The 27,972-nt window shown below is 46.3% G+C and overlaps 1 protein-coding gene across 5 annotated transcripts in view; it reads right to left on the bottom strand.

The window, feature by feature from the left end:
- Window positions 1-27,972, bottom strand: part of PAX5 (paired box 5) — a 184,568-nt gene that overhangs the window by 81,560 nt on the left and 75,036 nt on the right. For 3 of the 5 annotated variants that reach the window (XM_043487197.1, XM_043487198.1, XM_043487201.1), the window contains one exon: window positions 1,557-1,613. The exons of the other annotated variants lie outside the window; for them this stretch is intronic. In XM_043487197.1, the coding sequence (XP_043343132.1) occupies window positions 1,557-1,613 (57 nt within the window). The remainder of the gene's footprint in view (window positions 1-1,556; window positions 1,614-27,972) is intronic. 5 annotated transcript variants of the gene reach the window in all.

The raw sequence follows: 27,972 nt of genomic DNA, 5'->3' as shown, positions 1-27,972 counted from the left end.
GGTGCCTTAAAAAACTAAAAATAGAGTTACCATGTGACCCAGCAGTCTCCCTGCTGGGCATGTATCTGGAGAAAACAGCTTGAAAGGGTACATGCCTCCTAGTGTTCATTGCACCACTATTTACAACAGCCAAGACATAGATGCAATCTAAATGTCTATTGACAAACAAATGAATAAAGAGGATGTGGTGCATACATACAAGGGAATATTATTCAGCCATTAAAAAGAACAAAATAATGCCATTTTCAGCAATATGCGTGGACCTAGAAATTTTCATACTGAATGTAGTAAGTCAGACAGAGAAAGACAAATACCGTATGTCACTTTTGTGCGGAATCTAAAATCCTGATACAAATGTATTTATTCACAAAACAGAAACAGACTCACAGGTTTAGAGAAGGAATCGTTACCAAAGGGGGAAGGGTGGGGTAGAAGGATAGATCGGGAGTTTGAGATTGACATGTACACATTGCTCTATTTAAAATGAATAACCAACAAGGACCTACCCTATCCTTGAGCACAGGGAATTCTGCTTAATATAATGTAACATCCTAAATGGGAAAATAACTTGAAAAAGACTAGATACATATATATGCATGACTGAATCACTCTGCCGTACACCTGAAACTAACACAATATATTTTTTTTGAGAAAAGTCTCTCCTCGTGTGACTTAATTTATTTTTTTAAACCTTTTGTTTTGATGGACAGGGAAGCCCGGCGTGCTGCAGTCCATGGGATTGCAAAGAGTCGGACAGGACTGAGCGACTGAACTCAACTGAACTGATTTTGCGTTGGAATATAGTCAATAACACAACATTGTTAATCAACTATCAGTTCAGTTCAGTCGCTCCGTCGTGTCCGACTCTTTGCGATACACTAATATAGAATAAAAAGTTAAAAAAGGATAGGCAATCATTTGTCAAGCATGGTTTAGATGAGTGGGCTCCACATTTTTAGTATTTGCATCTTGATTGATAAAATATCTATTCAAAAAAAAAAAATTCTCCACCTACTGCCACAGACCCCTAGGAGGCCTCAAGTTCAAGTCCCACCAGGTATGCACCTCCTCTCAGATATCATGCTCCAAATGACAGTCTTGCACTCGCAAATGTCTGAGCCAGAAGGATGTTCAGGGTTATCTTTTCTAACCTGGAAAAACTGATTGAGGGAGGGGAATGGACTTCCTTAGCTCATTTTCATCTGCATAAAGTAAAGCTGTTGATCCCGTAGTAGAAAGAACGGTGAACTAAGAGGAATAACACGGGGTTCCTGCCCCAGTCCTGCCTCCGTCTCACCTGTGTGACCGCAGGCAAGCCGGGCCAGTTCTCTGAGCCTTATTTTCCTCACTAATAAAATGAGATTTAAGCCTAACCCTCCGCCGCCTGCCGGCCGGGGCAACCATAAAGAGCCGAAGCGTAAGGAGAGGGAGCGCACTTCGGGAACCGCACTTGGGCGGCAGGAGAGGCCGTGGAGTGGACTCCTAGCGGGGACTCGAGGCGGCACGTGTCCCGGGGAGGTGTGTGCTCGGCGTCGTTCGGGTCCCTAGGAAATTACCTGGAAAAGGGCTGCCTGGGGCTGCACCAAGTACTGTCTCATCAGCGCGGGGCACCACTGCCACAGCATGGGGGAGAGAAGAAACAGACACGTGAGAAGGAGGGCAGCGCGGGCCGGCCGGGCGGGACGGGCTGCGGGGCTGCAGCCTCGGCCGCGCCTGGGGCCGCCACAAGGCCTCCCCATCGCCTGCGGGTCCTCCGGGGTCACCCGGGGCCGAGGCGGCCCTGGGGAGGTGGGCCAGAGCCAGGCTGACCACCCCCTCCTGCCCAACGGCGCACCTACCCAGAGGAGGACAGAAGCTGGAGTGGGGGAGCCGGGTCCCCAGGGCCTGGCCTGATGACAGGCAGGAGCGTGGCTGGGGAAGCCCGCCAGGAGGACAGGGCTCAAGTCTGCCACAGGCAAGGTCCGTGCAGTGCGGAGCCAGGCCAGGCACCTCACGTTCTCGGCTCCTTTTCTCATCCTCAACGTGGGGATCCATGACCTACCACACAGGGTCATGACCAGGCATACAGGAAGTGATGAGAATGTCAACTCCTGAGGGCAGGCCTTTTTGTTCTCCTGTTTTTCCGTCTCCATGGCCAGGATCCCAGTGAGTTTATCAACATTGATATCCCAGTGTGATTTTACCAGATGTTATCATTGGAGGAAACTGGGTAAGGGTATATAGGATCCCTCCACATTATTTCTTAGCACTGCACGTAAATCTACCATTATTTCAAAATAAAAAGTTTAATTTTAAAAAAGAAAAAAAGCAACACGAAAAACCATAAACTTTCAGCATTCCATCTCCACTAAACCAAATAGAAGATGAATCAAACTTGAAAAAGAAATGTTTGCTGAAAGGAGGGATAATGAAAGATGCCTGCAAAAATACTCCATAATCTACAAAGTGCTACTGCCAGAATTGTCAGAGGGAAGAACTGCCAAGAATTCTGAATGGCCTCACTCTTCCAGGAAGCCCTCCTGGATTTCCCCTCCTGTGTTCCTATAACCCCAAAGTGCACACACATCCCTACAGCTGCACTTAACACTCTGTGTTGTATATTTCATTATTTAAGGGCCCTCATTCCCCAACCACAGTGTGAATTTCATGAGGATGGGGCTGTGTCTCCCTCCTCTTTGTGACAGCAGCTCCTGGCCCAGTGCCCAGCTCTGAACAGATGTTACATAAATGCCTGTGGAACCAAATGAACTGGTACAGGTACCATGGCCTGGCTCTGCCAACAGCATCCGAGGGGCTTCCCAGGGTCACTGAGACAGTAAGTGACAGAAAAGTGCTTTGATTCATCAGAAAGTACCCTAAGCATGAATGAGACATGCTCATTATTCATGTGGTTCTCCAGAACTGTGTCCATGACTTGGTCAACACGGTCTGCAGTGGAATCAAGGGGCTTCCAAGAAGAGATTTGCAAGGTTTAACTGACTCATCTCCTCCTATTCCATTTACAATGTGCCAGGCGTCCCTCCAGCCCATCCCCAGACATGCAGGTGGTGGGGACAGAAGGGAAAGCCCAGGGAGGAGAATGAAATCAGATATTGTGGCTTCTGTCCCAGAGAAACTGTTCTAGCACTGACTCATCTGGAGGCCCTCTTCTCCCACCACAGCCACTTGGAGAAACGTGTGTGTGTGTGTGTGTGTGTGTGTGCCCAGTTGCTCAGTCACGTCCAGCTCTTTGTGATCCTGTGGACTGGAGCCCACCAGGCTCCTCTGTCCGTGGGACTTTTCAGGCAAGAATACTGGAGTGGGTTGCCATTTCCTCCGGCCCAGGGATAGAATCCGCGGCTCCTCCATCTTTGGCATTGTAGGAGGATTCCTTACCTGCTGGGCCATCAGAGAAGCCCTAGAGAATCTTAGTGACCAAATCTCAGGACCCAAGGGAGCTCGGGGGTTATGGAGGTTGACCTTCAGCTGATGCTGAAACCTCACCGGGGATGGGAAACTCTCTACTTCCTGAGGCAGCCGCTTGGTGGCCACACAGCTCTGGCTACCACGAAGTGCTAAGGCCTCCCCACGTCGGTCCTGAGTGTGCTCTCTGGGGCCCCGGCTCCAGCGAGTGTCCTCTCAGCATAAGCAGCTTGCTTCACCTCATCGCCTGGTTAACTCAGGCTGTTCTCACAGTCAATGCGGAACTCACCACAAGCTCATGTGAAATGGAGAGTGATTTTGTACCTGATTGTTTGGAAGTATTCATTTCCTCCCACCCCTAACCAGGATGCTATTTGTAAGGGAATGCTCTGTGTTTGTAAACCCTCCCTGGCTCCTCACTGCCTCCGGGTAATGTTGACCCAAACCATACAGACCCCAAACCAAATCCCAACCTGCTTTTCCAATTTCAACTCAGATCTACCTACTTTCAAAACCCTACCCACGACTCCAGCCACACCACACTCGCACTAATTCCTGAGCACCCCAGTCATTCCACTGACTGCCTCTGTCCACTCTGTTTTCCATCCTCACCCCAGTCCAAATCATTGTTCTCTAAGGCCCACTTCCAATGCCATCTCCTCCATAAGTCTTTTTGGTTGAAATAAATCATTTTCCTCTCTGAATTCCCCCAGGATTTTCACCACCCTGTGTTTGGGATATTTATCACCTCTTGATGAAAGTGAAAGAAGAGAGGGAAAAAGCTGGCTTAAAACTCAACATTCAAAAAAGTAAGATTATGGCATCCAGTCCCATCACTTCATGGCAAATAGATGGGGAAACAACGGAGACAGTGACACACTTTATTTTCTTAGGCTCCAAAATCACTGCAGATGGTGACTGCAGCCATGAAATTAAAAAACATCTATTTCTGCTTTATTGACTATGCCAAAGCCTTTGACTATGTGGATCACAATAAACTGTGGAAAATCCTTCAAGAGATGGGAATACCAGACCACCTGACCTGCCTCTTGAGAAACCTGTATGCAGGTCAGGAAGCAACAGTTAGAACTGGACATGGAACAACAGACTGGTTCCAAATAGGAAAAGGAGTATGTCAAGGCTGTATATTGTCACCCTGCTTATTTAACTTATATGCAGAGTACATCATGAGAAACGCTGGGCTGGAGGAAGCACAAGCTGGAATCAAGATTGCCGGGAGAAATATCAATAACTCAGATATGCAGATGACACCACCCTTATGGCAGAAAGTGAAGAACTAAAGAGCCTTTTGATGAAAGTGAAAGAGGAAAGTGAAAAAGTTGTCTTAAAGCTCAACATTCAGAAAACTAAGATTATGGCATCTGGTCCCATCACTTCATGGCAAATAGATGGGGAAACAGTGGAAACAATGGCTGACTTTATTTTTGGGGGCTCCAAAATCACTGCAGATGGTGACTGCAGCCATGAAATTAAAAGAGGCTTACTTCTTGGAAGGAAAGTTATGACCAACCTAGACAGCGTATTAAAAAGCAGAGACATTACTTTGCCAACAAAGGCCCGTCTAGTCAAGGCTGTGGTTTTTCCAGTGGTCATGTATGGATGTGAGAGTTGGACTATAAAGAAAGCTGAGGGCCAAAGAACTGATGCTTTTGAACTGTAGTGTCAGAGAAGACTCTTGAGAGTCCCTTGGACTGCAAGGAGATCCAACCAGTCCATCCTAAAGGAGATCAGTCCTGAATATTCACTGGAAGGACTGATGCTGAAACTGAAGCTGCAATACTTTGGCCACTTGATGCAAAGAACTGATTCATTGGAAAAAACGCTGATGCTGGGAAAGATTGAAGGCAGGAGGAGAAGGGGACGACAGAGGATGATTGGATGGCATCGCCAACTCAATGGACATGAGTTTAAGCAAGCTCCTGGAGTTGGTGATGGACAGGGAAGCCTGACGTGCTGCAGTCCACAGCGTTGCAAAGAGTTGGACACAACTGAGCGACTGAACTGAACTGAGCTTGATCCCAGTCATTTGACATTGTATCTGCTCTCCCTCTGAGATGAGGAGGCATGTCCGTGAAGTCCAATTTGGGCCAGTAGGCTGGGTGGGACATATCCTAAATGAAGCTGAGCAAGGGAGAGAGGGAAGGAACAAAAGATTCTGGGGTCCACCCTGAACCTCAAGAAATCTGTAAGCTGAGCAGGGAGAGAAGGCCCTGGGCTTGCAACATTCTGGCTCTTGTCCTCCCAAACGCAATAGAAGAAATGGCAAGGCTTGGAGAACAGAGCCCCACTTCTGAGCACAAGAGCCAGGACCCAGCGGCCAGGCTTCCTGGATGATAAGACACAGTGGGAGGGAGCTGTGCGGAGGAGGGAGAGGAGGACTCCCTCCTTGGGAATTGCCAGGGTCTGCTCAGACTCTGCCATCCAGATCCTGAGGTAGCAAAGAGGAGGGAGATTTCCAAAAACAAAGCTCTATCTCAGAGCAGCCAAATTCCACCGACTTCTTCCAGGCAGTTCATGGTGGGGCCTGGCTGTCCCATCCTGCTACAGGGAAGGGAGGAGGGCAGGGAGGCTCACTACCACCAAAGGGGCCTGGAAGGGGCACGCAAAGGGATGTCCTCCATCCTTAACTGCCTGGTACGGGAGTGGGGGACATCCCAGGATGCTCAGAGGTCACTTTCTTTTGGATTTATTTCCCAACTGCAGGAAGACAGAAAGGCTATCCCTGCAGCTATAAAGAAACAAAAGACTTCCCTCTGTAGTGCAAGATTAATAGGGTGCAGGCCGGGAGGGGAGCTTGGATGCCCTTCCCCACCACCACTGCCCTGCCACTGCTGAGCGGTGACATGCGTGTGTGCACACACACAGGCACACCCAAATACACACTCCTCAGGCCAAAGGTCATCTCTCTGCCCCTTCTGTTCCCCATCAGGAAGAACCTTCTATCAGGCAACACTCTGAAAAGGCAAACAAGCAGTCTCGGGAGGGCATTCCCTCTATCACCAAGGTCTGCTAGAGCCAAACTGACACCGCCAAGAGAAATGCCAGAAAAAGAAGGCTGAGAGGACCAGGCCTCTCACAGCTAATTCAGACTCCGACTCAGAGGATTCTAGCACCTCTGACCTAAACCCACAGACACAGGCTGAGTCAGGAGTACTCATACTTGTTGGATGCTTACTACACACCAGTGACTGTTCTAGGTGTTACCGTGTGTAAGCATGCATGCGTGCTCAGTTGTGTCTGCCTCTTTGTGACCCCATGGACTGTAGCCCGCCAGGCTCCTCTGTCCACAAGACTCTCCAGGCAACAATACTGAAGTGGGTTGCCATGTCCTTGTCCAGGGAACCTTCCCAATCCAGGGATCGAACCTGGGTCTCCTGCACTGCAAGAGAATTCTTTACCGCTGAGCCACTGGGATACCCCTCTAGGTGTTAAAGCCCATTAATTTATTTAACCCTTACAATGACCCTCTGGGTAAGTATTATCACTCCCAGTTTATAGAGGATGAAAATGAGGTAGAAGGGACCAAACCAGTGTGCCTGAATCACCCGCATCAGTGCGACCCCAGCCTGAGATCCTGAACTCCGCTAGACAGCACCTTCATCAACCCAGTCCTGGTCTGGCTGGGAAAGCTGGGACCAGAGAGTGGAGGGAGCTGAACACAGGGTTAGACTCCGGTCCCGTCTGATCCCCCACGACGCCACAGGGCCCAGGACAGGGAGACCGACCGCCGGTCCAGAAGCATCTTCACAGGCTTCATGATCCTCCACCTGCGACAAGCCCATTCCTCCTCCCCGCGCACCCTTTTCCTTTCCTCTCCTCCAATCTTGTCTCTCCACCCCTTCTCATCCGAGCTCAAGAATGACCTCCAGTATGACGTGTTTCCAGGTGGGTTCAGCCAGCGACAGTAGGAACTTCATCCTTTGCCCTCCCCACTTCATCTCAGAGGGCAACCTAAATGGTAAACACTCAGAGGACAGTCATGCTCAGACTGATGCTGGCGTTAGCGAATAATCTTCATAAGAGTGGGAGATAACAGAAAGAAACAAAAACGTAACATTGCACTATTAAGAGAAAAATCAGGCATCAGACTGCTTGGTTCAAGTGCTGTGCTCTTTACTGAAGGATAAATTCTGGTTTTAGAAAAACGAGAAACGAAAGGAAGGAGAGAGACACTAGGCTTCGGCTGAAGCTTTTCTGTGTAAGTTAATACTATTATGTAAATAATAGAGACAAAACTAGCACGATAACAATGGCGTTTCTGTTTATTCGCCTCTTCATGAAGATTAACTTAAGAGCCTTTGTTTTTAATTATTAGAAATATGTTTGCATTTTGCAGTCATGTGTTAATTTCATGAATCTTGCATTTCATACCTGGAAAGAAAGCATAATAACCATTCTTTGTGCTAATACCTACAATTTATTTAAGCAAGCAAGCCATTGGCCTTGAGACTGGACATGTAAACAAACATACTTCTGAAGGCTTGGTTTGAGCTTGGTTTTTAACAATCCCTTTCTCTCTCAGATAACACACACACACACACACACACACACACACGTACATACGTTAAATTTAGCCTCCTGGTTTTATTTCCTTCACCTCTCAACCACAAATCAAGCTTCAAATAATATAAAATTGCTGGCTAGAAAGAGGCTTCCCACAAATAAACAAAAGCTTTGAAGCCAAAGGCAGAGATGTTCCCATCTCCCCATCCAACCCTCTCCACCTCCTCTGCCTGCTCCAACAGAACACCCTCTCTCTGCCCAACTGCCCAGGAAAACCCTGAAATCTCTCATTTTCATTTCCAGGAGAGGAAGAGGTTTGATCCCCCCACATAAAAAGAAAAGTTCAGTAATAACAGGAAGCTGGGAAAACCCAGGCAGACTCTTCCCTGCCATCCATGTCAAGCTCACAAAGAGAAAAAAAAAAATCATACCATCCGACATGGTTGGAAGAGTTTAATCCAAAGCACTGCTAATTAATATCCCCAGCTTTCCAGAAGCCAGTGCCACATACAGCTGCGAGGGCAACAAGGCTGTTCTCCCTTCAATTTTATGGGAAGAACATTTTCATTACAAAGCCTCCTCCCAGGCCCTCCTCTCTCGCCAGATTAGCTGAGAAGGAAGTGGATGATCCATATATCAGAACTCCTTCTCTCTCCATTAATTTTATTATTTATATCACATTTTTAAAGTTTATTGGTGCAACCCTCTGTGCACCTGGCCAGAGCCCTCTGACAAACAGTGGTATCCTCCTGCATCTTTTACTCAGGGGGACTTTATGAATTGGTCACCAGAAGATGCCAACTTTTTGAAATCTGCCTCCGAGAAGGAGCGGACTCCAGGGGCATCTCCTGCCTACTCCCCCACCCCACCCCACCCCCAACACACGCTCACCATTTTTAAAAACAAATGCTGAAGGTTCTAAACCCACTCATTTGTGAAATGTATGAGTACTTGATGGCTTAGCATGAGCTCTGGGTGCTCCCCAGGGGACTCCCTAAAACCCTGGGGGAGGGGTGTCCCACGTGCCCCCACCCAAGTCAAGCGTCCCCAGCTGAGCCAGCAGACTTGAGCTGTTTTTTAACCCAACCTGCCAGACCACGGACAGGCCTGGAGAGGCCCTGCGTCTTACCATTTTATTCTGAAGCCCCATGTGCTCAAAGCTGTCTCTTTCCAAGCCTCCTAAAGGGACCCCAAATCCAATCTAAATATCTCGGATCTACCTGTTTGTCTTTTATACATATAAATAGCTGCATTTCCATTCTCTCTTTGCTTCTCATTTTCATTTGGTTCTAATATCTGCATGTAAATGTCGGAAAATAGCATCTGTAATTGGAGATTATGAAGTATGGCCAGCTCCTGACAGGCTGCTAAGGAAGATGGATTATCCTCATTTTTCTGTAAATTTTGTCAATTTTGGAATTCATAAGCTATCAACACTGATCAAAATGGGACTTCACAGCTGTGTCAAAAAAAAAAAAGAGAGAGAGAGAGAAAGAGCAAGAGAGAGAGAAGGCGCGCGCACTCTAGAAGGCAGGCGGTTATGCGCAGGGGCCCGGCCCCAGGCAGCGAGAGGCTGGCACCGCAGCCTGAATGCCCCGTCATGGGGCGGTCACCCTCCTCCTCTGCCCTCCCCTCCACGCTGGCAGCTCCCTGCTCACGGGCTTCCCTGGAATTCGGGGTGGGGCTGCCTAGCCCCCTGGCTAAATCAAATAGCTAAATCACGCTACTGGAAGGCCACAAATCCTTCAGGGCACCCACTCAAACCCGAGGCTTAATTTATTGCCGGGCACAGCCTTCCTTATTTATCCGAGGAGTCTGCGGGCTCCCTCAGCGCGGACCTCCGAGATGTTCTACTCCTTCCAGACCATCACGGCCCACTTGAGGCAATTGTACTGGTCTCTCTCTCTCAATTTTCCCATTACTGGAAGTAAGTACTGTTGGGACTCTGTAATAGCCCGACTGCAGCCCATATCAATAACAGATGAGGTTTAATCGTCCAACACAAAAATTATTTAGGCGCCGTAAGGACATTCAATGTCATTTGCATAATGGCATTTCTATCGCATGCACCTAACCCGTCTTGCATAAACAAGGCCTTGGGACCATAAATAATAATAAATCATGACGTCTGCACGCCTCTTGCAGTAATAGGAGCCACTCTTTGTGGAAATTATTTCAGCAGGAAATGGGCACTGTAATTTTAAAGACATGTGGTGCAGGGAGGTGCGGTAAATCACGCCTGCGCACGATCTCCGGGAGCAGCCGGGGCCCTGCCCGGATCCCGCAGTGACATCCCAGGGTGACAGGAGGCGGGGACACAGCACGCACCACTGTCCCAGTAAACTGTAAGAGGGCGGGATGCACAGAGCCCAGTGTGGGGAGAGTCGGCTTTGGACCTGGAGAAGCACCCAGGCCTCAAGTCAGAAACTGTCTTTGTCCTAGCAGAATGGAAGCTCCATGAGGGCAGTGATTGTCAATTTTTTCCTGAGGAAATACCCAAAAGACATGCAGTGAGAGGAGACAATCCTGGGCTCAGGTAGGGAGCGGATGAGAAGAGCCCTGAAAATAGGCTAAGGTGAGATAAATGGAGACACAGACCCAGGGGAATTAGGGAAGGATGGGGCATAGAAGCACAGGTACCGCTGATCTGTGAGGGACAGAGTGAAAATGTCCAATAAACTCTAAGCTGTATTGCAAGGCAGCTGTGGGCTACTAGAAAGGCACAGATGAGGGATGGTGAATGAAGCAGAGTGTGAGCCTGCAGGTCCTGGAGGCAGACACAACTGGATGAGAATCCCAGCTCCATGCATTTCAGACTGGCTGCCTCTCCCCTCCGAGCCCCAGCCTCCTCATCTGTCTAGACAGCATAATACCTGTACAAGCAGCCCTCCTTATCTGTGAGTCCTGCATCCACGGATACAGAGGAACAACTGCAAGGGACTTGAGCGTCATCCACGGATACAGAGGAACAACTGCAAGGGACTTGAGCGTCCCTGGATCTTGGTATCTGGAGGCAACCTGGATCCAATGTCCTGGGGATAGGATACCAAGGGATGACTATACTCAGCTCACAGTGTTCTGAGGGTTAAATGAGATAATGTGGGCAAAGTAACCAGTGCTCGATGAAGCTTTGCCATTGTTATTATTGGTACAACAACTATTATTCTTCAAGACACAACAGGAGAGAATTCAGGTACAGCTCTGCCTCTTTCCGGCTGTGGGCCTCAGCCACCTCTGATCTGCCCAAGAAGAGCATGATAAAATGACCCCTACCTACCTCCCAGAGCTGCTAGGACACTGAAAAAGGCAGCACTGGGAAGCTCCTTGTTAGTGTAACATGCTGTCTGCACAAGAAGGATGCATGTTAACATTCCTCACGAGTCCAAGCAAAGAACTTGGGGGGGAGGTCCCTACAGCTGCCCCTGTCATCTCCAGCCATCCCTGGCAGCACCCTCAAAAGTTTATGCTTTCCAGAAAAGTCCTGACAGGATACACCCTAAGGCAACCACAGTGTTGCCTCTGGGAGGGAGAAGAAGGGACTGAGATTGGAGCTGTTATTAACAGTTTAAGTCTTGTCTGTAATGTGTTAATTTTACTGGAAGAGAAGTACCACTTGTGTCATTGGGATTTTTCAAGCTGATGGAGTTCCATGCCTCTAATGGCCTGGCTCACCCTATTCCCTCCACTGGAATACATGAGGATGGAACAGCAGCAAGGGGCCAACCAAGTGATTTAACAACAACCACACCCCTCACCCAAAGGAACCGAGAGAAACAACATGATGTAATTTCTCCGTCCAGTCTGCCTTGCCAGACTGGGAGGCCTGGGCTGTGTGCTGTGCTATATGGGGAAAGATGTAAATTTCAGGCCCCAACAGTCTCTTGGGGGGTAGGTGGCTCTGGCACCAAAATGCCACCTTCAGCTTACACACTGACCTCACCCTTGCCAAAATAAGAAAACCACTCAGAGCCAAATAAAGTCTGGAGTTTAGTTATTAGTCTTGTACCCATGTAAGTTTCTTAGTTTTGACAAGTGGATCGTGGCTACATGACGTTAACAATAGGGGAAACTGGGTGAGAAGTACATGGGAACTTTCTATATTATCTTCGCAACTTTTCTGTAAATTTAAAATTGCTCCAAAAAAAGATATATGTAAAAAAAAAAAAGGAGAAGCAGCCAAACTTCACTCATAATAAGAGAAGAGCCCATTGAAACCACAATGTACCCCTTTTCATCTATCAGATTAGCAATGATTCAAGGGGTTGATCCTCCACTGGGAGGGGGCTGTTGGGGAAAACAGGTCTTCTCATTTCAGGGAGAAATGTCTTTGGAGAGCAAGGTCTCTATCTTTCAAAATTCACAATGCACACACACTGATCCAGCCATTCCACTTCTGGGAGTTTATCCTACGGGTATAGTCCCATATGGACAAGGATGCTCACTGCAACCTCTTAAAATTTTTTTTAATTTTTATTCATTTATTTTGACCACACCCTGAGGCTTGCCAGATCTTAGTTCCCTAACTAGGCATGACCAGGGATCAAACCCATGTCCCCTGCAGTGGAAACATGAAGTCCTAACCACTGGACCTCCAGAGAATTCCCACTGCAGACATTTTTTGAAAAATAAAAAGGTTGGAAGTCACCAACAGAAGCCTTGTTAAATAACATATGATACCCCATATAATGGAATACTACGTAGCTGCTAAAAAGAATGAAGCAGCAGTCTATCCATACAGAACAATCATCAATAAATATTTGTTAACGGAAAAGAAAAAAAAATGGAACAATGAGAGGGAGGATTTTATATATATATACACACACACACATCTACATAAATACACACATATATCTTACCCTCATCAAAGTATTGTATGTAAATCTCTAAAGAACAGAGAAGAAACCGCTAATAGTGGCTGCCTCCCAAGAGGGTAACTAGACGCAGGGAGAAAAAGAGCCAGGAGGAGACTTCACTGTATCCATATATATTTGGTATTGTCTGAAATTTTTACCATTTGCATGTACTACCTATAAACTTTTTTTCGAATAAAATAAAAAGTGTTGGTCAGGTAAGTGGCAATGAGCACATGCTGCCTCAGGGCTCTGCCCGTGGGCCCCTCAGGCCCCCACCTGTCTTAAAGGGTGCCCTGCATACCTCTGCATCGCCCAGCCTGCCTGGCACGAGTCTCTGGGCAAAAAACTCAGCAACTGGCGGCAGGATGCACGAACTCCTGGGACTCCTGTGTCCGCCTGTGTGTCTCAAGCCTTGGCCCCACTCCTCAGCTCAGGGAAGGACTGAGGCCCTCCCGCATCAGACCTGCAGCTGCAGACAAGCATCTGAGCTGGAAGGGATGTGGGGCATCCTCTTTCATCAGTTTTCAGTGGGAAGTTGAGGCTTGATATGGGAAGTTGAGGCTGGATGTGGGAAGGAAACTTGCTCAAGGAGACACTGCAGGAAGTAGGCTGGCCCAAATCAGAGCTCAGGCTTCAGGAAAAGCAGCACTTGCAGTTCGAGCAGGAAAGAAACAAGTTCCGTTTTCTGGCTCTCAACTGTCTCGCTGGCAAGATGGGAATAAGACTGTCTGTCTGCCCTGCGTATTCCCAAAGTGTGACGAGGAATCAAACAAGGTCACAGGTAGGAGAAGCAGTCAAGAAACTTCTCGGCACCTTCCACGGACAGAAACCTCCGCTGATGTGCTGGGTGGGCCTTAAAGAAGAGCCGGCATGGGTGCACTTACACACCCCTGCCAGGTTGCCAGGGTTGTGCTTAGATGCTGAGGCAGCTTTGATGTTGCACTTTGCTCCAACCCAGTCAGAGAGGTACGGTCATGTTTTACTCTTCCTTTGTGCAGATGCAGAAATTAAGGCACAAGGAGATGAAGTGAATTTCCCATGAGCAGACAATTAATAGACCTGTAACCTAGATCACGCAGCTACAAATACTAATGTTGGAGGCAGAAGTCTTAGCAGAGATGCTGCTAGCAAGAGTGGAAGCTGGTTTTTTCCCCAAAGTGCCGTGGGGGCACAGGAGTTGCCAGTTGCCATGAAAGGCCGTGGCCAACAGGCAGGTCAGCGACCTTCAGCACAGACGATTCTACCCCAGGAAGGATGCAAAGACGGTCCCAGCCACTCAACAAAGAGATCCTTCTCTCCCAGCAGCTGCCTGTGTACCCAGCCCTCGGTTCTCCCATCCAGAACCTCTTCTGTCCTTGAACTTACTCTCCTCTAGCGCTCACCCCAACTCAGCCAGACCCACATATTCTTCTTCAGCTCAGTTGCACCACCCCCACCTCAACCACTTCACACCCTTGTTTTCCCATTCCCTGTGACGTGAACGGGATCACCTTGTCTGGTGGCTCTCTGGTCTGTCTGCAGGATGACTGAATGAATATACCTGTCCAGCGACAATGCCTGAGGTTCCAGGGGGGAGCGCTGGCAGAGAAGCAGGGGTGTCTCAGGTGCCCAGATCCTCCCCAATGTCTGCTGGCTGGCTCCTAGCATCCCACAGGCGTTAGTTCCAATCCATTTCCCATCCTTTCCCATCCTTCATTTTAAATGTCTAAGCTCAGCCTCCAGAACATGAGCCTGGAGTTTTACCAACCAACATTTCTTTTGAAATTCAGAACTTGGTAAGATAAAGCCGATCTTAACTCGCTTACTTCAACTCTACTGAAGACAATGCTGAGGATTTATGGGTTAGTTTGACATTCACACATATACACAAAAGCCACATCTTTGCAAGCTATGTAATACCCAAAAAGAAGGCATAGGGATCTCTGTATAAGGATGTAAAGTAAAATAATACTGCAGGAGAATATTCATAATAAAATCAGAAAAGATACATGAAAGACTTTGAGAAGAATAAATGAGCGTTCAAACAAGTGTGCCTATTAGCGATTATTGTATTAACTTTGTTTATTCATTCACTTGTTCTTTCATACCTCATCACTTTTCAGAAAAGGTTTAAGGCAGCTCACAATGGGGCAAAAAAAAAAAAGAATACAAGGAGGCGGGGAAAGGCAGAAAGGAAAGCAAGAGGCAAGTATAGAATGGAACCAATGACAGTCAACTGGAGCCACCAGAGACCACGTAAGACCTGTTTGAGTGGGCCCTGCACTGCACAGGGAGCCGTGTGGAAAACCTCACATATCCTAGAAAGCAAGTACTCATCATCCCCATTTTGTAGATGAAAAAACTGAGGTTTAGCAAGTCCAAGGAACCTGCCCAAGGCCATGCAGCTGGTAGATGACAGAACTGGGACTCAACCCAGGCAGTTTGGTTCCAGAGCCCACGTTCTCAAATACAACGCAATCCACATCATCAAAGCCAAGACTGGGGCTAGAGACTTAGGAACTTGCTAGAGAAGGGACCATATCTGGCCCTCCCCTAAATACTTTTCCCTCTGAGCCGAGTAACAGTGGGAAGCTTTTTGGTTCTAACAAGTGGCAGGAGGGAAGCTCCTCTATGCCTGCAGTTCAGTAGAGCCCCACTTGGGAGCTGACATCCTCTTGTGAAAACTGAGGGGCCTGGTAGGAACCTGGGGCTGAAGCTTCAGAGATCGGCAGAAGAGCTGCCTGCCACAAGGACAGGAACTTCCTTAGAAAATTGCTTCAGGTCCAGTTCAACACAGCGACACAGAGATGATGGAGACCCCAGAGTTCTCCTCCGTTCAGCCCTGTCGCAAGGGTAATGGCCCAGGAGGTGCTGGGGGCAGATATAGCCCCTCCCATCTCTGTCATTAAAAAACAAAAGAAACAAAACTCCCTTTGGACAACTAGCTTTGATCAATGCCACTTCTAATACCTTCTGGGATGAAATCTGTTTCAAGAAAACCAAAGCAAGTAGCTTGTGAAAAGGGATTGCTATTTACAAATCTGCTCGAATATGGGAAACAGGTCCTAAAAGCAGTAACTTTTATTTTAGAATAATTGGCCCACAGCCTTTCTTACTGAAAATTTTAGATCAGCTGGTCCAGCTGTTTAGGTCACTCTTGAGTGAGACAGAAGAGCCTCAGGTAATCCCAGGACCACCACGGGCTGCGAGGCCTTGGGAAACTTACTGAGTCATTTTCTTCCTCAGTTTCCTCATCTATAAAATTACAAGAACAGGGACTTCTCTGGCAATCCAGTGGTTAAGACTTTGCCTTCCAATCCACAGGATGCAGGCTCGATCCCTGGTTGGGGTACTAAGATCCCACATGCCTCACGGCCAAAAGACCAAAACATTAAAAAAAGAAGAAGCAATATTGTAATAAATTCAATAAACACTTGAAAAATGGTCCACATAAAAAAATTTTTAAATTAAGATAATAAAAGTCCCCACTTCACAGGCCTGCTAAAGGAATAAAATGAGTCAACTGGATGACAGAAGGGAAAACAAGTTATTGGTGACATAGGGCACAGGCTCACCAGGCTCTTTGGGGTTAAAGTCCATTTTATTAGGAAGTCACATGAGCTGTGAGATTTCCCCAGGAGACACTTGAGAATCTAGTTATCAATAAGCAAGTCCCCAGAGAATCTGAAAGCCCCACAGCCTACTTTCTGCATATCAGTTCCTAACCTCCCAAACCACAAAGAACAAATGATGTCAGCTATGCTGAGAGCCAAAACAGGAGGGAAATGGTTACCTAACTATCCCTTCCGAAGAGGATCAGAAGCCCAGAAAAAGATTAGTAGCCAGAGGATCTACAGGGCTGTCCCCAGGGCACAGAGAGCACAGGCTTTCTCCAGATTTACTCCATAGGCTGTAATTTAACACCCAGGTGCTGTTCATAAGGGGATGAGTTGAAAACAATCTGTAAAAATTAATACACCATCTCCTAAAGGGCTATCCCACAGGGGAGCAATGCTCCCTTCCCCATAGCTCCAGGCGCAGCCCTGCCCCCAGTCCTCATCCCCAACACCCAAAAGTGCGAAGTGCTGAAGTTGAAAAGACGTAAAAAAATCTCACTGTAACCAAACCCCCTGCACGTGTCTTCCCAGGCACATGGAATGTAAACACTTTAAGCCTTGTTGTATATCAAGGAGCATCCCTTCAGTTTCCTCATCTTTTAAATGAGGAAAATCAATACCAAGCTGGAAGGGTTTGTTATGAGAATTAAATGAGATAATACAAAGTATTGAACCACACACACTGTCCAGATATTCTATTATTATTATACGTGTGTCTGCTCAGTTGTTCAGTCATGTCCAGCTTTTTGCAACCCCATGGACTGTAGCCCGCCAGGCTCCTCTGACCATGGGTGTTCTCCAGGCAAGAATACTGGAGTGGGTTGCCATTTCCTCCTCTAGGAGAGCTTCCTGACCCAGGGATGGAACTTGCGTCTCTTGCATTGGCAGGTGGATTCTTTACCACTGGGACACCTGGAAGCTATATTATATTACATTTGATTATATTGCAGTGTGTGTGTATGTGTTTTAAGATGGGCTTTTCAGAATCATCAAATGCAGCCTGCATGTTCTGGCCAACTGAAACTCCTCCCCCTCCCCCAGACTATACATGCACAAGGCTCTTCCTCTTCTCCCAGCACCGTCTTACTCATCTTCCTCCCCACCTGCTTCCCGTGCAGCCCCCATGAGCCTTGTCTGCATCATTCAGGCATTCTCTGAGGACGTCAATAATAAGGGTAAATACATCTATTGAGGGTCCCCATGTGCCAAGAACTGTCCAAGACCTTACACACACGAGCCTCCTGTTCTGTGCTCACACTAACGCTGCTTGAGGCACACGCATCCCCATCTTCCTCTTGCGGATGGGAAAACTGGGGCTCGGTGAGGGTGGGCAACTGGCTCAGGGTCACACACCCAGCTGGTCCAGGCGCCAGGTTCCAGAGCCGGGTGACCCGCAGAGCCCTGACTGAAGCCCTTGCCTGTGGCCGGCACGGGTGACCGGTGCGGATCCCTGAGCCTCCAGACAGCTGAGCACAGCGGGCCGTGGCAGGCGTCCCCAAGGGCACGGTCACAGGCACCCGCTGTCCCAGTCCTCCCGTCAGGAGGGACACTCACAAGCTCCGAAGTATCCCAGTCTGGGTTGGAATATCCCGTTCACCCTTCAGATCTGATCTAGGATTCTGGAGAATTCCTGTCCTCTGTGGTACCAAAAGGGAAATAGGAATTTGCTTGTTTGTAAGGGAAGGTTCTTCCAACACAACCCTGGAATTATTAATTTATTACGGAGATTTCTTAGCTCCTCGGGCAGAAGTTCTAAAAGTGATACAAATTGTTATTTTGATTACGTTAATAGGATTTTCCCCTCAAAGCCTAAGCTCATTTGCCTGTGTAATCTGTAGCTGGGCCAACAGTGAAAGCAGGAAACGCCTGGGGAGGAGAAAGTTCCCAGCAACTCCTAAGCACCGCGTCTGGTCTATCACCCCTTCCACCCAACATTCCCCCGCGGGTCTATCAGCCCTCCCACCCGACACTCCCCGCACTGTGCCTCCTCACAGCCCCCTCCTGTCTATCCAGCCTGGCTTCTTTCCCACCACGACCCTGACTCTCTGCTCTATGGAATCTCAGCGCTGACGAATGCCCCTTGATAATAATAACAACAACAATCATAGAAGTAGCATTAATCTAGTGTCTCTTATGAGCCGGGTGCTCTGCTGAGCCCTTTGCTATGTTCATCTCGTTTAATCTGTACAGCCCAAATGACATAGAACTATTATTATCCCATGATATGAGAAAACCGAGGTTAAAGCAGTGGTAAGTTAAGTGAGTTTAGACAGTAACTTTGCACACAAAGAAGAAAAGCTCATGTCCGTCTAAGTGAAAGCGCCCAGCAAGCTCAGGTCCAGGAATAAAGAAAGAATCACACAGGTCCTGGAGGTAAGCCTGCCATCACACATGACCCCATCTCCCCAGGCTCAAAAGTAACCTAACGGGTTGTGAAGTCCCAAGCAGCTGCTTTGGAAGCCTGCGCTCTTAATCCCACCTGCAGAGGTGGGTCCCTGACTTCTTTCCCAGTGGAAAGTGGGCCTCTCCACTTGCCCCAGGAATTTCTGGGCAAGGTAGAGGAGTCTGCACACTCACTGCGCCCCAGCACCAATCCCAGGGCTCTGCTCCCTAACAGCATCCTGTCACACCATCTCCCGCTGCTGCTGATGCTGCTAAGTCGCTTCCGTCCTGTCTGACTCTCTGCGACCCCATAGACGGCAGCCCACCAGGCTCCCCCATCCCTGGGATTCTCCAGGCAAGAACACTGGAGTGGGTTGCCATTTCCTTCTCCAATGCATGAAAGTGAAAAGTGAAAGTGAAGTCACTCAATCGTGTCCGACTCTTAGTGACCCCATGGACTGCAGCCTGCCAGGCTCCTCTGTCCATTTTCCAGGCAGAAGTACTGGGGTGGGGTGCCACTGCCTTCTCTGCTCTCCTCATGAGAACCCCACAAGTCAGCCCAGGCCAGTCCCCCCGTACTGTTAGTGGACTGCTTGCACCCCTCCTGACAGGTGCCTCCTTCTTGGGGCCCTCCCACTGTCATCTTCACTTGCTCTTGACCTCATTGAGCATCCTCTCTGACTCTATTGGTCTTGCTCTCCATCCCCCTGCCCAGCCCCATGGATGGCCACAGGAAGGACCTTATCCTGTCATTTAGAACCAGCCTGCCTCCAAGACCTCACCCCCTCAGCTCCTGCTGAGTTCAGCCTCTCATCATCTTCCTTTCACATCCTCATGCTGATGAGCCAGCTCTTGTCAGAAATCTGTAGAAATTACAACAGGTGGATAAAGTTATCTGCCCTTTTGGTGGCCAAAAACAATTATACCATCACCAATTCCCTTACCCCAACCCTGGAATTGTCCACGCGTGCTAAGTCGCTTCAGTCATGTCCGACTCTCTGTGACCCTATGAACCGTAGCCCGCCAGGCTCCTCTGTCCATGGGATTCTCCAGGCAAGAATACCAGAGTGGGTTGCCACGACCTCCTCCAGGGCAGTTTCCTGACCCACGGATCGAACCTGCATCTCATGCGTCTCCTACATCAGCAGGCAGCCTCTTTATCACCAGTGCCCCTGGGACGGCAAAGTGTTAGTTGCTCAGTCATGTCCGACTCTTTGCGGCCCAGTGGACTGTATCCTCTGTCCATGGGATTTCCCAAGCATGAATACTGGAGTGGGTTGCCATGCCCTCCTACAGGGGATCTTGCCAACACAGAGATCGAACCTGGTGCCTTCTGCATTGCAGGCAGATTCTTTACTGTCTGAGTCAACAGGGAAGCCCCGGGAATTGTCCATTTCCTTTTAAAAGCAATGACACTGAGTTGGTCTATGTGATAGTCTTCAATAAATTCATTGTTTTGTTTCACAGCCAAGATATCAGGAAAGGACCAACAAATCCATCTTTTTTTTTTCCAAAAGAGAAGAGAGAAAAGACAACCCCATCTGTCACAGGGTGCCAAAGCTCAGAACGGGCAGAGACCCTACTGGTCATTTCTTTCAAACCCCTCTCCTCGAAAGCTTGAAGACTTCCCTTGGCCTTCTTCCCAAGAGGCCACACTGCCCAGGCCAGACACTCCCAGTGACAGGAAACCCACAGCCAATCCACACGTGTACAGTTCTGCCTGTTTGGAAAGTTTCTTCTGACTGAGTTGAAAGCTGCCTCTCTCTAATTCCCGCTAGGTCCTAGGTCTGCCGGCTGGAGCCACAGATGAGTCTGCTGCTTCTCCATGGGCGCTGCTCTGAGATCTGATTCTACTCTTGTGTATCCAGTGCATGCGCAGTCACTTCAGTCGTGTCCGACTCTCTGCGACCCCATGGACCATGGCCTGCCAGGCCGCTCCGTCCATGGGATTCTCCAGGCAAGAGTACTGGAGTGGGTTGCCATTTCCTTCTCCAGTGATAAAGTATGAAGTGAGTGAAGTGAGTGAAGTGAAGTCGCTCAGTCGTGTCCGACTCTTTGCGACCCCATGGACTGCAGCCCACCAGGCTCCCCTGTCCACGGGATTTTCCAGGCAAGAGTACTGGAGTGGGTTGCCGTTGCCTTCTCCAGTGTATCCAGTGAGTTTTCCCTTTTCCAGGCAAGTTCCACTCCTTCCACAAGTGCTTCACAAGACAGGTTTGGTGGTGGATTAAGCTGGATAAATGGTGGTTCGAGGCACAGGCCCTGAACTCTGATTGCCTGGCTTCAAGATCTGGCTCTAAATGTTTCTACTTATGGATCTTCGGACAAGTTGTCCTCTCTCCACTCAGTTTCCTCATCTGTAAAATTGGAATAATTTCACACCACTTACTCCATAGAGCATCAAGTAAAGAACTTCAGCAAGAGTTCGGCACAGATTCCTGGCACACACAGAGTGCTCAGTAAATGTTAGAGGTGTAATCCCTTCCCCAAGCTGTTCACCTCCTCTGGTCATCTTCCAGTTAGTCAACATCCTTCTTAAGGGGAAGCACTCACCTGGAATCCCACGTTACAGGCGTGGCCTGACCAACACAGGATAGTTTACATTCACTGGCAGCCACGTGACCAAGTTCACAGACAACTGAAACCCCTAGATCTTTCTCACCAGCGCTTTGTTAATCTTCATGACCCTTTGCTTGGTCTTCTGAAATCTTACTTTTATAACTATGAAGTTATTATTTAAGAAACCACTGAGCCATCCCTACACAGAGGTATGCCCACTCCTGCTATCGCTATAACTGTTACACCCACACCTACAAGCCTAGAAACTCTTCTTTCATTAGTTAACTGAGACTATTCGGCACTCTGAGACATATTCGGCAACAAATAGGAAGAGGGTCTTTCATTTCTGTTTAGCATGATTCTGTGTTGCTTGAATCTTTTTGCAACATACATGTGTTACTTCTGTTTTACCAAATTGGAATCTACTCTGTGGCACTTTTTCTAACTTCTTGAGTTGAATGCTTACGTTTAACCCATTACTCTTTTACCGTCTGTATTAAATTAATGCACTTAAAGCTATGCATTTCCTCTAAGTACCCCTTCAGCTTTATTGTGCAAGTTCTTATATGCAGTGCTGGGTTTTTGTTTTTGGTTTTCAGTTCTAATATTTTGTAATTTCCATTAGGATTTCTTTTCTGACCCAGGGATTTTTTTTTTTCCAGAAAATTGCTTTTGATTTTTACCTTTCAAACTACAGAAGACTGGGAACCATAATTTACTTTGGACTATTAAGTTGTAATTTCAGTGCACTGCAATCAAAGCACCTGGTCTGTGGTGTGGATTTGGGGTATTGCTGACATTCGTTTTCACAAGCAGTGCACAGTCCATTTCTGTGTGTTCTTTGTGGGTGTTTGAAAAGCACGTATACTCTCAAATTGTTGGTTTTCACTCATCTATTTGATCTAACTTGTTAATTGTGTTGTGCAAAACTTACGAATGTCTCTGCTAATTTTTTGTCCATTTGATCTATCCATTAATAAGATGGGTATGGTAAAGTCTCCAGAAAATAATATGGGATTTTTCCCTTTGTTCATCGATAATTTTTGCTTTATATGTTTTGAGATTCCATTGCTTAGAATATACAGGTTCAGGATTGTTATATTTTCCTGTGAATTTTCTTATCATTGAGTAATGGTCCTCTTTGTCTTTAAGGATACATTGGGCTTTAATTTCATCTGAGAGGGATAGTACTCTATCATATTTTATTTAGTTTTCCTATCTCCTTACTTGCAGCCTTCCAGTACCATTTTGTTTTAGGTTATTCCTATAAGCAGCATATTTCTTAGTTTTAGTTATTTTTCATATCCTCTGTATTATCTAGCAAATTCAATCTATTTATATTTATTGGGACTGCTCAAACATTTTTATTTATTTCTACCATCTACTATCTAATTTTGTATTTTTAATGGTCTAAGCTTTCTTCTTTGCTTTTTCCTTCCTCTCCCCTGTTTTCTCTTGGACTCACTGACACTTTATATATCTCCTTGCCTCCTCTGGTTTGGAAGTTATACATTCCATTGTTATGCCTTTAATGACGACCTTTAATTTGCTTACCTGCATCCCTGACATAATCAGATTCACAGTTTATCAATATATTTGTTCTCCAGCTGAGTAATACAAGGGTCTTAGAATTTTCAACTCAGAGCAGCCCACTCCCAGCCTTATATATTATTATTTTCTTTTTTCACTTTGTTTTTAAATCCCCCAAACCATCCATTATGTTTATTGTTGTTTAGTCACTAAGTTGTGACCGACTCTTTTGCAACCCCAAGGACCATAGCCTGCCAGGCTCTTCTGTCCATGGGATTTTGCAGGTAAGAATACTGGAGTGGGTAGCCATTTCCTTCTCCAGGGGGTCTTCCCGACCCAGGGATTGAACCCGTGTTCTCTGCATCAGCAGGCATTTTCTTTACCACTGAGCCACCAGGGAAGCTGACGCTTACAGTCAATAGTTATTTAAATAATCCTTTGTATATCAATTATTTGATTATCATTGCTTCTCAATTGGGACTTAAATCTTATTCCTTCTTTCTGTATTTCATATCCTTCTCATAGGCAATATATATTAATAGTTGGGACTTGTGAGCTTTTTTTAACTCTGACAGTTCCTTTCTTTTAATGGGTATTCTTAGACCATTAATATCGAAAGCAATTATTGATATAATTGGATTAATATCTACCATGTTTTTAATTGTTTTCTATTTATTGAACTTGCTTTTTATTTCTTTTTCCCTGCTTTTCTTCTTCCTTTTCTGGGTTTAATTAAATATGTCATATGAGTCCATTTTATCTGCTTAGCACTACTTAACTATATACTTAAATATGGTTAAGAGGGTAATTTTTGTATTACGCATTTTTATCACAATTTAAAAAACATTTTTAAGTCAAAAGATAGTTTTGGTCATTGCCCTAGAATTTTCAACATATATTTACAACTAATCTAAATTAACCTTCAAATAACATTGTACTTCTTAAATTGTAGTACAAGTCCCTTCTAAGAGAGTATTCCCAATTCCCCTCTTTACCCCTTGTGACCTGTCATTCATTTCACTCATCCATATGTTATAATCATGTGGATATATTGTTACATTTTTGCTTTAAGCAATTTCCTTTTAGATCAATTAAAACTTAAGAAAAATCAAAGAATTTTTATCTTTATTCCTTCTCTGACACCCCTCTCTTTTTTTTTTTTTTTTTTTGCAGATTTGAGTTTCTGACCTATATTATTTTCTTTCTCTCTAAAGAATTAATTTTTTAACATTTCTTATAAGACAGGTCTGCTGGTCATGAATTCACTCCATTTTTGTTTGACAGAAAATCTTCATTTTTCCTTCATTTTGGGGGGACAATTTCCCAAGTTACAGAGTTCTAGGTTGGTAGGTTTTTCGTTTCAGTGCTTAAAATATTTCACTCCACTCTCTTCCTGTTTGCATGGTTTCTGACATGAAATCCACTGTGATTCTTTTCCTTGTTCCTCTTTAAGTAAGGTGGTTTCTGTCCCTCTGGCTTCTTTCAAGGATTTTCTTCATCTTATGTTTTCTGATGTCTGAATATGATATGCGCAGGTTTAGATATTGTGGTATTTTCACCTACTGCTTGACATTTTCTGAATTTCCCATATCTGTGGTTTGATTATCTGACATTAATTTTGGAAAATTCTTGGCCATTACTACTTCTCCTAATTTTCCCTTCATTTTGGGGGTACAATTCTAGGTTGGTGAGTTCAGATGGTTAAGAATTCACCTGCAATGCAGGAGACCCAGGTTCAACCCTCAGTTGGGAAGATCCCCTGGAGAAGGGAATGGCTACCCACTCCAGTATTCTTGCCTGGAGAATCCCATGGGCAGAGGAGCCTGGCAGGTTACAGTCCAGGGGTTGCAAAGAGTCAGACACGACTGAGCAACTAACACTTCAAATACTTCTTCATTCTCTCTTCTCTCTCTGGTATTCCAATTATGCATACGTTATTCCTCTCAAAAATTGTCCCAAAGTTCTTCGATCATGTTCTAGTTTTTGGTTTGTGCCTTTGCTCTTCCATTCTTTTTCTTTTACATTTCAGTTTGAGAAGTTTCTATTGACACATCTCCAAGTTTTCTGACGCCTTTACTTGACTATGTCCGATCTATGGATGCACCCATCAAAGGTCTTCTTTATTTTTGTCACTGTATTTTTAAAAATTTTTCTAGCATTTCTTTTTAATTGTTTCTTAGAGTTTCCACCTCTCTGTTTACATTGCCAACATATTCTTTCATGCTGTATCCTTTTTCCAGTAAATTCCTTAACATATCAATCATAGTTATTTTAAATTCCCTTTCTAGGGACTTTCCTGGTGGCCCAGGGGTTAAGAATCCACCTTGCAATGCAGGGTATGTGGGTTTAACCCCTGGTTGGGGAACTAAGATCCCACATGCCACAAAACAATTAAGCCCACTCACCACAACTACTGAGCCCGCATGCCTCAACAAAAGATCCTGTGTGATGCGATTAAGACCTGACGCAACCAAATAAATACTTTTTTTTTATCCCTATCTAATGATTCTAAAACCTGTGTCATCTGTCAAATTCTAAACTCTAATGGCTGAGTCTGCTTCTGACGCTTACTTTATCTCTTCAGTCCGTGTTTTTTTTTTCTTGCCTAACTTTTTGTTGAAAGCTGGACACGATAGTATTGAGTATAGAAACTGAGGTGAACAGGCCTTTAGCATGAGGTTTTCTGTTAATCTGGTAGATCTCAGCTGTAACTCTCTGCATTGTCTTTCCAAATTTTGCAGTAGCTGCTTGCCCTGCAACCTTAATGCTCTGATGGGTTGAGAATAGTCATTGCCATTCAGTTTGCTCAGCTTTATTTCTTGATGCAAATATGGGAGTGGTGACCCCAGGCTCTTCATACATCAGAGCCCAAACCAGAAGTCTCTCATATCCTTGTTACTGAAGTACAATGTTTAGCCATTCACCAAGAGTGTATTAGTGGTAAACTCTCTTTTTGTCTGAAAATGTTTTCCTTCACTATTAAATGATCATTTATCTGAAGACAGGTCAATTGTTATTATCTCTTAACATTTGAAGATATTTTCTATTGCCATCTGACTTCTGCTGATGCTTTACAAAGCGTCATCACTCCCATATTTGCAACAATAAATAAAGCTAAGCAACCTGAATGACAACTATCCTCAACCCATCAGAGAATAAAGGTTGCATCTACTGCTGTTACCCTATGCCACACAGCACGGTCAATGTCACTAACATGGCACATCTGTAAAAATTTCTTGGATGAATGAATGAATAAATGAATGAAAGAACAACCCTGCAAGGCACAGGCAGCTCTTTGACAATTCACTTGTAATCTTTAAACCCCACATACACAGATTTGCCTGTCATCTAAAAGAGTGGAACAGACGGGAAGAAAAAACTGTAAACAAGTCAAAATAAAAATAAGAGATGAATTCCCAATTTGTTTTCTTTCTCACAGAATGTTAGAGCTAGAATGGATCTCAAGGATGACCCAGTCTAATCTCCCACCCCAAAGGCAGAAATCATGACCCAGAGAGACGTGACTGATCTAAGAGCAGGCCACCATGAAAGCCCAAAGTCTTCCCAGCCTCAGACCTTTGTGCTGGCTGTTCCCTCTGCCTGAGACACTGTTCCCACCACCCTTCCCCACCTTGAGCTCAAAGGTGCCATTCTCAGATAGAGATCCCTGACCTCCCATCTCAGTGAGGTCCCACTCTTTCCTCTCAGCACACCCTGATCTGTCTGTTCTCCATGCTCATCACACTCTGTAACTATTGGTAATGGTACACTGCTTTTGCTGCCATAATTATTTTGTTAAAATCTGTTTCTCCGTTGCTATTGGTAACTTCTGGGGACCACATCTGTCTTTGTGGCTGCTGTGTCCCCAGCACTTAGCACAGTCCTTGGCACAGAGCAGGTTCTCCATAAATATTTGCTGAATGAGATCAACCGAGCATTCAGGAGATGTCTACACTTGCAGAGGTCAGGGGGCTGACTCCAGAAGACAGTCTACACCCACAAAAAGCAGAGATTGGAGAATGTGACTTCTTACCAGCTACATCATTTGGGGCATGTTACTTAATTGTTCATCTGCCAAATGAAGACTATACTGCATATACTGTCTCATAGTTGACGTGAGCAAGAGAACTGTGGGAGAGGTTGTTGGGATTTTTTAGTGAGCAATTCCTTTATCTTCAATTGTGCCTCACACTCCATCAGACCCGCTGCAGGTGGTGGCTCCTGTGGGCAGGACACAGGTCTGTTCAATCCTTCTCTCCACTGCCTACCTCCTTGGGGTCTGGCCCTGAACCTCTGGACAGAGGATGCCGGGCACTGTGCGCGGGCAGTGAGGACAGCGGCAGCCCCTGGTGTCTAGACTCCCGGAACCCCAGCCCTGTTCTACGCTCCTCACTGGCCTCCCAAGACCTTGCAGCCTCCAGTCCTTTGCAGCTCTGAGTCACAGCCCCCATGACTCAGGCCTCTCTGCCTGCCCGAGTGAGGATCCTGAGGGTCCTCAGTGTCCCTGCCACGCTGCAACATCAAAGGTCTCCTTCTGCTGCCTCTCCTGTCCCTTCCCCTCTGTCCCTTCCATCAGACCGTCTCACTCTTCTTATGCTAGAATCATTCTTTCAAGTTGGACGGACCCTGACTTTTAACTGATCAAGTCCTCAGTGGATTCTTAAACTTCTGATACAGCGTATATGATTCTCCTTATATGGCTCCAGTGACGGGACACTCACTACTTCACAAAGAGGCCCACTCCACTATGAGGAAGCTTTGGGCTATTAGAAAGTTCCCGTAGCCTGTCTCCTTCCCTGCTCACACCCCTAAGTCTTCCCTTCTTCAGACCAAACAATCCCAATTTCTCCAGTCATCCCTTCGAGGAAAGGCTTTCTCTTTTAAAGATCAATTCATTTATTTTAATTGGAGGTCAATTACTTTACAATATTGTGGTGGTTTTTGCCATACACTGACATGAATCAGGACATGAGTCCACCATCCAGAACCCCCCTCCAACCGCCCTCCCCATCCCATCCCTCAGGGTTGTCCCAGTGCACTGGTTTTGAGTGCCCTGTTTCATGCATCGAACTTGGATTGGTGATCTATTTCACATACGGTAATACACATGTTTCATTGCTATTCGC

Source organism: Cervus canadensis, chromosome 14 (genome assembly GCF_019320065.1).
Source record: "Cervus canadensis isolate Bull #8, Minnesota chromosome 14, ASM1932006v1, whole genome shotgun sequence".
Classification (NCBI taxonomy): Eukaryota; Metazoa; Chordata; class Mammalia; order Artiodactyla; family Cervidae; genus Cervus; species Cervus canadensis.
The sequence above is the reverse complement of the archived record's forward strand: the minus strand, read 5'-3'. Positions and strand labels throughout refer to the sequence as shown.